The sequence below is a fragment of the Periophthalmus magnuspinnatus genome, chromosome 5 (genome assembly GCF_009829125.3).
Source record: "Periophthalmus magnuspinnatus isolate fPerMag1 chromosome 5, fPerMag1.2.pri, whole genome shotgun sequence".
NCBI classification, from domain to species: Eukaryota; Metazoa; Chordata; class Actinopteri; order Gobiiformes; family Gobiidae; genus Periophthalmus; species Periophthalmus magnuspinnatus.
Window position 1 is genome coordinate 19,986,894 of NC_047130.1, and position 12,231 is coordinate 19,999,124.

General features: G+C 38.8%; 1 protein-coding gene across 1 annotated transcript in view; it reads left to right on the forward strand.

The window, feature by feature from the left end:
* ppfia4 (PTPRF interacting protein alpha 4) overlaps positions 1-12,231 on the forward strand; it is a 93,142-nt gene that overhangs the window by 54,664 nt on the left and 26,247 nt on the right. The window contains 8 exon segments of the mRNA XM_055222195.1: positions 2,263-2,364; positions 3,681-3,845; positions 5,092-5,166; positions 7,426-7,488; positions 7,872-8,093; positions 8,776-8,934; positions 10,220-10,354; positions 11,571-11,654. Coding sequence (XP_055078170.1) covers positions 2,263-2,364; positions 3,681-3,845; positions 5,092-5,166; positions 7,426-7,488; positions 7,872-8,093; positions 8,776-8,934; positions 10,220-10,354; positions 11,571-11,654 — 1,005 coding nt within the window.

Sequence of the window (12,231 nt, forward strand, 5' to 3'; positions counted from 1 at the left end):
GGGTGTGTGTGTTAAACATGTGTGAATGAAACTAAACAAAACTCCAGATATGTTTGTGATGAGGAACAACATAGATAATGTGAAGAAAATTATACTATATTTTTGTTATTTTATATTTAAGTTCCAGTGACCTGTATATCCTGTGTATTAGTGCAACCAAAAAATCTTGACATCTCTACTCAAGAAGACATAACTAATTTAAAAACAAATCCATGGTCCTAAACGAAACCAGGACTAAACCAGGACTAAACCAGGACTGAACCAGGACTAAACCAGGGCTAAACCAGGACTGAACCAGGACTAAACCAAGGCTAAACCAGGACTAAACCAGGACTAAACCAAGGCTAAACCAGGACTAAACCAGGACTAAACCAGGGCTAAACCAGGACTGAACCCGGACTAAACCAAGACTAAACCGAGACTAAACCAGGGCTAAGCCAGGACTAAACCAGGACTAAACCAGGGCTAAACCAGGACTGAACCAGGACTAAACCAAGACTAAACCAGGGCTGAACCAGGACTAAACCAAGACTAAACCAGGACTAAACCAGGACTAAACCGGGGCTAAACCAGGACTGAACCAGGACTAAACCAAGACTAAACCAAGACTAAACCAGGGCTAAACCAGGACTGAACCAGGACTAAACCAGGACTAAACCAAGACTAAACCAGGACTAAACCAGGACTAAACCAGGACTAAACCAGGACTAAACCAGTGCTAAACCAGGACTGAACCAGGACTAAACCAGGACTAAACCAGGACTAAACCAGGGCTAAACCAGGACTAAACCAGGACTAACCCAGGACTAAACCAGGACTATCACTGATTTATGTAGATTGTAAGAGTTGTTGAAAGTTCTAGTTTGGTATAAGGAAAGCAAATAAGAATTTACTGAAATAAACACTATTTAATTAGTTTTTCTATTTAAAAGACAATGAGTGCATTTCCCTTATAGATTTAACGGAGCCAGACGTCGATCAGATTCTCACTGTTGTCTCGTATAGTGTGATGGATGTGGGCAGCTCTTTAGTAAACGAGGCTGTCTTGGCTTGTACTTATTTGTAAAGCTAAGTGCTAATTGCCTTTTAGTCCATAGATCTTTTTGGTGGTCTGGGTTTGCTTAATAGAGCCCCTTTAAAGACTGATGTGGCTAAAAGTTAGTTTGAATTTGTGGGCAACATCTCGACATAAATAACATTGGTAGAGCGGTCACATCCACTGACCCACAGGTTGGTGGTGCAATTCCAGCTCCCTGCGTTCTCTGGTGTGTGAATGGGTGAGTGGTTCCTTTATGTAAAATGTCAAGAATTGTTAGAAGGTGGAAAAGAGCTATATAAAAATGTGACCAAAAAAACAATGTAGGTTTGAGAAAAACTATATACTTGTGGATTTTAGGTGCATTATGTAACTTTTTTGGTAGGGGTCTGCTACCTGTTCGTCTCCATGAAGATGTAATTGCTCTTTGTAATAAACATGTGTCTTGTCCTGCTCCTAACTAGAAGCCCTCATAGCTAAAAATACTTGTGAAAATGTTGGTATATCACTCAAAATGGAGATTACTTTATGGCTGTGTCCGAATGTCCACACTATTCCCCACTTACAGTATTATTTATGGGTCACACCTTTTTTATTGGTTTCCGAATGTTCAGTGAGTGAAAAAGTAGTGCACTCAAATTTTCCCTCAATGCACCTTGAAAAGTAGTGTCGAGTGCTGGATCGGTCAATATAGACCACAATGCATTGCGAGAGTCGGGAAAACAACAGCGGACAGAGACAGGTCTTTAACTGGACACAGCACGACTGTCTGAAGCAGATAGAAACACTGGTTTATCACATTTATCACATCCTGATTATGAATAAAACACTCTTAAATAAACCATTGCTGTGTAAAGTTGCTAGCGTTAGCCGTTTACCTTCGCTTGAGACAAAAAGCAACTAATCCATTGCGTTTACGTGAGATCCAGCTTGACAAAGACTTGTATTGTTATTACTATTCCATAAATACTACTTTACCAGTTGAATCTGATCATTAGTTATGACAGAAATCAAGTTTCACCAGAGTCATGTGACCCGAATGTCCGCTAAAGAGTCCGCTAAAGAGTGTAGGTCTGCAGCCTATGTCTGGCTGGGTGAGGGTCGCTAAAACCTCGTCCTCTGTGTGATCCTCTCATTCAGATTTGCCGCACACAAAGATATCTGTATGTAAATGTAATTATTGTTATTATTGGTGTTCAATTCATGTATTGTTCTATGTGTTTTAGGAGTTTGCGACGCTGACGAAGGAACTGAACATTTGCAGAGAGCAGCTTCTGGAGAAAGAGGAGGAGATCTCTGAGCTCAAAGCTGAGAGGAACAACACTCGAGTGCGTTTGGTTCTGTGTCTTTATTTTTATTACCTGTATATTACTGCTCTGTGTCCTCTGTCGGCTCAGCCCTGCTGTGATAAAATGGATACAGGTAGAGAAAGGTAACACGAAACTCATCCAATACCATGCACACCAAGTAATCAAAGTACTGCAGAGAGCTCACATGCACTCACTTTTGAGAGGAGATATGTTTCTTGCTTGTATTTGACCATGTGACATTTGCGCTAGCACACGCACTTTACAGCGAGAATGATCCAGATTCTACTCCCGGGTCTTTCTGTGCAGAATTTTCATGTTTCTCCCTGTGTCTGGGTTGGTTTCTTCTGGGCAATCTAGCTCAAAATCTGGAGATGAATCCCTGAACATCCATGTTGTAATGTTGTTTCCTGAGGCAAAAACATACCCAGAGTTTTATTTCATTCACACGTTTAACACACAAAACCTGTATATTTAGGCTGAGTTCTTCTCTCGAACAAAAACCACTCCGAATCTTTTGGATGATTTCAGCCCCGGACCAATCTTTACTGGACAAAGGGTAAAGGGTAGATGCTAATTTAAAAACTACGGCTTCATGACATCAGACATTGGAACAGAGCATTTTGAGCTTCAGAGATGGACTAATAATGAAGGATTACTCAAACATGTGTGAATGAAACAAAATGCAACTCCAGGTGTTTTTGAGGAGGTAATTACATGACTTAAAGCTCGTAAGAATACATTTTGTGTAATATAAGACCTTTAACTGTTACATATATTATATTGACTCAGCAGAACCCCAGAACATGACAGAGGATGACCAGTAGGAGGAGTGGGAGGGTGCAAGTGTCTGTGTTTGGTGCATAGAGCTGCATTTAACAGAAAAACAGTGAATCACAATATGACAATATTATATTGTCACGGGGGTCAGATCGCAAGTTATTTTTATCACCATTTCACTCAGTATAAGTGCTGTTTTTCTCTCTGTATGTCCATAGCTACTGGCAGTGTTTCCCTTGAATAAAAGAGATAATGATGGGGCCCCTATAGTATAAAAGTCCTTAAAATAACATACATTATATTTTGGCTCAACAAAATATAGTCTATAAATTAACACAAAACTGTACTTTTCTGAAAGACTGCTTGAATATCAAAAAATAGGGAATGGGTGACATTTATACTTATTTATACATTTATAATTATATAAGAGAACATAATCAGTATAAAAATGAGCTGTGCCTCCATAGTCTGAATAAAATATATATGGATATCTATGTATATTTTTGTGATCGTATAAGTTTGACTGAATAAATTTCCTAATCTCTGTGTGTGCTCAGTTGCTGCTGGAGCACCTGGAGTGCCTGGTGTCGCGTCACGAGCGCAGTCTGAGGATGACTGTGGTGAAGAGGCAGGCCCCGCCCCCCTCCGGAGTGTCCAGCGAAGTGGAGGTCCTCAAAGCTCTCAAGTCTCTGTTTGAACACCACAAGGCCCTGGACGAGAAGGTGAGAGAAACAAACTCACCCCCAGCAAATGCACAGAAGTACTGATACATGAGCCACATAAAGAATAGGCTGCATTTACGTGAGATTTTTAAGTTCTCATTTACTTATTTTACTGTATATTTTGTCATTTTGTAATAACTAGTGATGTGACATTTGGGAAAGAGTCAGCTCCTTAACATGAGTGATTGGAAACGGATCTAATTTTTTTAAAGAACCACATATTTTTCTTTCTAATTTGTATGCATTTTTTAACTGATTAACACCAGATCGACACAAGAATCAGCACAGAAGCAGAACAGACGAGTGAGAGCTTTGTGAACAAAAAACATAGTGGGATTAAAATAAGAGTTATTATTATTATTATTATTATTATTATTATTATTATTATTATTATCATTATCATTATCATTATCATTATCATTATCATTATCATTATCATTATTATTATTATTATTATTATTGTATTGCAACATTTTATTTGGATTTTCATCATTTCAAAAGGTAAACACACTCCCACTCGGGGTTTAAACTATGTTCCATCACTAGTAATAACTGAACTCTTGTTTTAAAAGTAGGTGGAGGGCAGATCTGAATTCACTGTTCAAATGGAATGTCAAAAAATGTAGTATTCAAAAGTGAGTAGAAAGAAAGAAAAACATTTCACAGAGAACAGAAACAGCATGGATTACTGAAGAAGCAGCAAGCAAAGCACTCAACTCTTATTTATCTGATTTGGTTCTGGATATTTGAGAAGTAAATCCTCCATGTGAGACACGTGTGAGAGGCCTGTACTACAAATAAGCAGGAGCAGTGGTCTGTTGCTTTCTATGGGTCTGGTTCACAGATATATGTAATAGTTTTGAGAGCTTTGCCACGCCCTCTTTTTAGCCAACTAATCAATTGGCAGGACATGTCATGTTTAGTTGACCAAGAATTCAGTGTAATCTCTTGTAGTGAATAACACCCCTAATCTTTTCCATTCTATCAAAATTAAGTTTGAAATGTTACTATCATGACTACACTAATTGCATCAGAACTATTACTGTTAGTTTCTGTGCAGTTAGCTCCTCCATTCAGATAGATAAAACGCATTGTCCACCAGTAATCTGACCAGAACTGATGAGCAGCAAAACGTTTCCACTCCTACAACGTTTTGTCTAGTTGACAGATTTGATTTTTTCTTTTACGATGGATCATACCTGAACATCGTAACAATGAAATAATCTTGTTTCTTCTTGTGTTTCAGGTGCGTGAGCGGTTGAGGGTGGCTTTGGAGCGCGTGGCCACTTTAGAAGGACAATTAGCCTCGACGACACAAGAGGTGGGGGCTCCTCAGTCTGTGTCCTGTGTCCTTTGTCCTGTGCTTGTGCTCATAAATGTAAATATATGTGTTTAATGTGGGTCCAAACAGCTGGTCCCTGTCCTGCTCAGTCTGAGGAGATGGATTGGTCTATTCAAGTGTCCAACTCAAGTCTGACTCTTTTGATCAACCGCCTCCATAAATTATCATACAGTTATTCACAAACTGCTTAAATAACTGAGCTACTTTCCAGAGAGTATTTTCTTTAAAGTGGAGCTAAACACCTAAGCTCTGCCTACAGTTACATTTCAAACAGAGCCGTTAAACTGGGCAGTACCTGGAGGACTAAAAGTGAGAGTGAGGGGGGAGGAGGGGCGGGGTCTGGAGGTATAAGGAACAGTGTGATTGGTCAAACAGGTATCCTCACTTCAAACTCCCTGTAGCCAGAAGTTTGCCATCAGAAATACCTCAGTTTAATCAGGGCAGTCTTTTGTGATGTCACCAACTACTGGAAATTGCAGAGGCCACTGAAGGCAGCACACACTTAGGTTTAGGCGTTTTTGATCAGAAAGCTGCAGCTATGCCTTTTTTGCACTAAATTACTAGGGACAGTAGATAATGCTGTTAAAACACTATATACACAGTGAAAAATTAACTATATTAAACTATTTTTTTTTATTACATTTTTATTTGGAAAGAACAAATATGATATCGACAGATTTTTTCCAGTTCAAATATAATATCTTTCTCTTTTATTTTAATGGGCTTTTTCATTCCTGCACATGCATGAAACAAGCATTAATACCATAGACTGAATAAAGGAGTGGACTAAGTGAGTGTGACGTCACCCACAGCGTTTGGCTCCAGTCAATTGAAGCTCATCGATGTTAGTGGTTATAGGGGACAATTTGGAGCCAGGCTTCATATTTGGAATTCCAAGTGCGAGTATCATAGCAACAAAAGAGCCAATCTGGAGCTAAGCAACGCTGTCAATCAAACCTGTTGCTAGCGCTAGTGCGAGCGACCTTGGGGAAAGAAGGCAGCTGATTTGTCTCTTATTAATGTTCAATGCTTAATTTTCAGACATGAGAGCAAAAATAAATTTGTTGGATGAGAACCATATGGAAGCAGCTACTCAGGACAGATAGTTTTATCCAATCAGGGACATTGCTCAATGGGAACCATGTGGAAACAAATATGAATCTCCCAGATAATATAAAAAGAGGAATTTAGTGATGCCCCTATGTCAGTGCAGTCCTTTCTTTTTTCATATGTGAGAGAATTTTAGATATCATCTCTTTTAAAATGAAATGTGTTTTTTGTCAAAACTGCATTAGGCGATTATATACTCTTGTAGATTCCAAAAGCATTTTAACTCAAATTCATTTTGTTCATTTCTGCTGATCGCACAGTTATGACCCTCATCTCTGTGTAAATCTGATTGAACATGTTGTTTTTCCCTCTGAACGTGTCTCTCCTTTGGGAATTCGATAAGGAAAACTAGACTTGTTTTATGCTGTCACAGGCAATGGAGATGGTTATCCCTTATATTTGTAAATTGGAAATTGCACCTTTAGTTCAAATGATTTTGTGGTTGTAGTGGTAGGGTTTTTATTTTACTATAACTGCAGGCCTCTATTGGGTTCATTTGGTTGCTATGGGTGACGTCACGCTCACTTAGTCCACTTCTTTATAGAGTCTTTGGATTATTCCAATGACAATGTTCAGACAATATTATAGAAATACATCCAAAATGTCCTAAAACAGGCGGTAAATGAAATAGCTGAAGTTCAAGTATCACATAAAAAGTTAATGGACTATGAAATGAACAAGAAAAAGTGCAGAAATATCACCTTAAACCCTTATTTGAATGATTACACTGCAAGTTTATTTTATTTATTTAGTTAATAATCTTTTTGATATATTTTTGGTACATTGGCTTCCCATAAACATCAAGTTTTGTATAGTATTGTGTGTTTTTTATGTTTTTAAATTATTCTGTACAGTGTCCTTGGGTGTTTTGAAAGGCGCATACAAATAAATGGTAGTAGTAATAGTAATAGTAGTAATAGTAGTGGTAGTAGTAGTAGTAGTAGTAGTAGTAGTAGTTTTATTATACTTCATACCCAATATTCTAATTCTGCATATTTCCCAAACAAGTGCAATGTCATCCAATTTAATTTATTTTTCCACCACCTCTGTCAACGCATGATATTTACTACGTTTTCTACAGCACTTGAAGGCATCATTCATTCATGTGTATGTTTTTTTTCTGTGCAGTTGAACCTGGTGAGGCAGAGGAAAGATGGAGAATCTGCAGATGGATCCAAACCAACATGGAAGGTCTTCAGACTGTGTGATTGTTCTTTACGATTGGTGTTTTTGATTTGGTTTGTTTATGTCTGTCTTATGTCACTGGTTCTCATCTGGTGGGACACAAATATTATGGTGATCACCTGAATGCAGCATACATACACGGTGTATTTTATTTTATTTTTTGCTTTTGTGTCTTAGGGCTGCACAAATTTGGAGACAAAATTTAACTAGGTGTTTTGTTCAATTCTGTTTCTGTAAGTATTGCAATTGTAGTTTGATTTGGAGGTACACGACCACAGAAAACAAGAGAAGAGTCTGAATAAGTGAATATTTAGCAGAGGAAATCAGAACCAAGCTAAATGCTACATGCTAAAACTCTTACACCTGAATAACTTTATCTATTTTTACAGAGACTTCCGAATGGTTCGATAGACGCCCACGATGATGGGAGTAGAGTCTCCGAGCTCCAGGAGCTTTTGGACCGAACCAACAAAGACTTGGCCCAGAGCCGGGACCACACGGCCTCCCTGAACGCACGAGTCGCCGAGCTGGAGGCGGAGCTAACCAACGCGAGAAGAGAGCTCAGCCGCACAGAAGAGCTGTCAATCAAACAACAGAGGGAGCAGAGAGAGGTGAGAGGTGGAGGTGTGGAGGAGTAGCAGTAGCTGTTATTGTTGTAGTTAGTACTGGTAGTAGTTGTTGGTGGTTGAGTGGGTGGGTAGTACTCATGCTTCAATGTAAAGGGTTCCAGGTTTGATCACCGGCTCACCCAGTCTTTTCAGTGTGGCGTTTGCATGTTCTTCCTGTGTCTGGGTGTTGTTTTTTTTTCGGAAACTTTCCCCATCAACTCAAAACATACACCATAGGTGTCAAAAAAACATAGGTCAAATCCTCCAGCTAAGGCAGTTCTGACCAAGCCTAGCTCCAGATATGAAGAAGGGTCCCCAGGTGCAACACTGCAGTGCTCACTGTGGCACCCACTGCTTCTGACAGGTTACCCTAGCAACAGTGAAGGATGGGTCAAATGCAGAGAACCAACTTCTCTTAGACCTGTTGTCTCCAAAAATATGTTATTTCTTTGCTTAAAATTTTCCTCTGTATGACATTGAATCTGTGTTGAGAAAAGAAGTGATGTCGCCAGGGCAAGTTATAAGTCAGACCTTTTGTTTGTTTTTTAGCATTTAAACACATGCAATGGGGTAAATTCATGTTCAATGCCATACTGGTGAACATTCCAAGCAATAGTATCTCTGTAGAGACAAGAAAAGTTACATAGTGGGAATAAAAATGCCATTTTCAAATTTTCATTGAAAGTTTTAAATACATTCTTGTTTGCAGAGAGAGGACATGGAGGAGAGGATCACCACACTGGAGAAGCGTTACCTGGCGGCTCAGAGAGAAACCACTCACATCCACGACCTCAATGATAAACTGGAGAACGAGCTCGCCACCAAAGATTCTCTGCATCGACAGGTACTGGGTTTTTTATCAGCACTGTGTGAGGACATATACTGTCAACAACAAACATTTAATATCTTTACATTTATACTTACACTTTCTATCCCCCTCTATGGAGCTCAACTGTGGGAGGGGCAGTCTGGTAAAATTCCCGTTCATTTATAATTTTATTTAATTTTTTTCAATAAAAACAGCTCTTATTTAATCAGTGCAAGACAGATAGTTTATTGCCATATTGTGGAACATTCCAGGCAACGCTATAACCTCTCCATGGAGACAAACAGGTGACATAACCTCCATCAGAAAAGTTACACAGTGCGCCTTTAAGAAATTAAAATAAATGATAGAAATTAATCTATTGAAGCTGCTTTTGTTGTGTTGAATATTTTATTGTTTCATTTTTGTAGCATTTTGTAGTTCAGCTGCTATGATTGAGTTTGTTGATGTGATTGGCTCATACAGAGAGCCCCTCCTCTTTCCAAGGGAGGAGCCGGTCCATTGAGAGAGAGAGCATAAAAATGTGGTAGAGTTATGTTTTATTTTATGGCCTATAATGTAAAATGATTTCACTGTACATTTTTATGTGGTTTACAAGGTGAAAAGTGGATGTAAGTCTAAAAATAGCACAAAAATGATCTGCCAGGTTCACCTGGAGTTCAGGGTGACTGTGAGTTCAGCTCATCCTCAATGAAATCCTCCATATACTTTATCACACTACAGTGTCCACTACGTCTACTACCACCACTGATAGTGTCCTCGGCTCTTTAAGGATTATATCTGCACTATCTAACTGTTTTCTGCTGGAGGGTCTGCCACCTATTTGTCTCCATAGAGATGTTATTTCTTGGAATGTTCCACAGTATGGCATTAAACATATCTATCTCCATGGAGAAAAGCATCATCAGGCCAAGTTACAGGTCAGATCTGAGGAGAGGAGAGCACACTCACAATAAGAATGTACGTTTTCCAAGGTAATTTTGAGAAATAAAAACATCTCCAATTGAATAAATGCAAGGTAAGGTAATAAATGCAAGATAGATACGTTTAATGCCATCCTGTGGAATATTCTAAGCAAAGCAATAACATCTCCATGGAGACAAGCAGATGGTGGACCATCTCCTATTTGTCTCCTATTCATGGGTTTCAGCTTCAGCTTTGAGGATTTTTTTTCTGTCAAAAGATGTAAAATATGATTTAAATTGTTAATCACCATGGCAACCGTCTTAATTTTTATCATTGACACCAATGGATAGTGTGAGCCATGAGTGAATGACTGCCGTGTATGTGTCTCTTGCTACAGAGCGAGGAGAAGGTGCGTCAGTTGCAGGACTTGCTGGAGCTGGCGGAGCAGAGACTGGCTCAGACTCTGAGGAAAGCCGAGACGTTGCCAGAGGTGGAGGCAGAGCTCGCCCAGCGGGTGGCAGCACTCTCCAAGGTCACATGAACATCACTACATTACACACATCAAGAGAATTACTGAGTTTCACTGGGTTTCAGGTCACAATTTCCTATAGGCCTGTGTTTAATCTAAACAAGGGCAAAAGAATATGTAGTTTAACGGCAGAGGCACTAAAACACTTATGTGTATAGTCAAAATAACAATTATGATGATTAAAATACAAATACATGAGTATACACATATCAACAATACACTTCAGTCTGCCATTTTCAACACTGACTTATATGATGATAGAAATAATCACTCAACTAGCGGATTAATCTGCCTTCAGCCTCTACTTTGAAACCTTTGGATCCACTCTTTCACTCAGCCCTTCATTTCATAACAGGTAATGAATTTAAAACCCATCACTGTTCACTCTATGAAAAAGTAGGCTGGCCATCGCTATTTGTCAGAAGAGAACAACACTGTATAAAATGTATTTATAAGGGACTACGATGACAGACTGATTCAATATCTCACTTGCTTGTTGAACTTTGATAGGTGAACTTTTAATACAAGATCTCATGATTCTCTACGTCTACAAACTGGCTGCAGTAGAACTGAAATGGTACAAAAAGCTTTTGGTTATTTTCCTTCCCAAAAATGGATTTCAAGGACATGCAAAACTGGATAAATTGGTGCCACTAATGCACTTTAATAATCTGGTGATAAAGATTTATACTCATCTGCACCTGTTTTAATGTTTTAAATGGACCTATGCAGTTATTTATTTTGCTTGTCTTTGTTTTATATTGTTCTGTATTTTAACAGGGCACTCATGTAAAAGAGAATCTGGTTCTCTCATTGGGTTCTCCCTGTAGATGTAAAGATAAATGAAAAAATGTATTAAAAGAAATTGTTAAGTAATCATTTATTGCAGCCCTACATTTGCACCCATGCCACATCAAAATTGGGACTAAACCTGGAACTAAACCTGGGCTAAAACAGGACCAGAGGGTAAACACACCCATATATAATAACTCACAATAATGAGAGCAGATAATATATAAAATTAAATAAATAGAAGACAATTGTGTATGTTTAAATACAATGTTCTTCATGAAATGTTAAAGTGCTGACATAAAATTTTATTGTGTTTTTATAACCTTCATTTTAGCAGGCAAATTCTTATTCACAGTGCAGTGTTGTCCTGATGTTTGGCGAAGTTGAAAGGTTGTAATACTGTATGTGTGTGTGTCTCCCCCTGCAGGCTGAGGAGCGCCATGGCAATGTGGAGGAGAGGCTCAGACAGCTGGAGTCACAACTGGAGGAGAAGAACCAGGAGCTGGGGAGGGTCTGTGGCCTTCTTCTTAATATTCACTATTCCTGTGTTCAAACTATCTCAATCAGTAGAGTAAAAGGTCTAAACCAGGACTAAACAAGGTCTAAACCAGGACTACACACGGTCTAAACCAGGACTAAACCAAGATTAAACCAGGACTAAGCCTAGACATAACAAAGTACTATACTAAGAGAACACCAGGTATTAAACCAAGTAAATAAACAGTAAAGCATACAGGCACAAACCAGCGCTAAACCAGGACTAAACCAAGACATAACAAAGTATTATACACCGGGTATTATTAGGACTATAACCAGACAGGACAATAATAGTAAAGATCTGACTGAAACAGGATTAAACCCAGTAGTAAACAAACAGTAAAGCATACTAGCCCAAACCAGAACTAAACTAGAACTAAACCAGAACTAAACCAGGACTAAACCAGAATAAACCAGGACTAAACCAGGACTAAACCAGGACTAAACCAGGACTGGACCAGATCTAAACCAGGACTAAACCAGAACTAAACTAGGACTAAAACCCGGACTATTTGGCATACCACCTTGAGAATGCCTGATCTAGTATGATC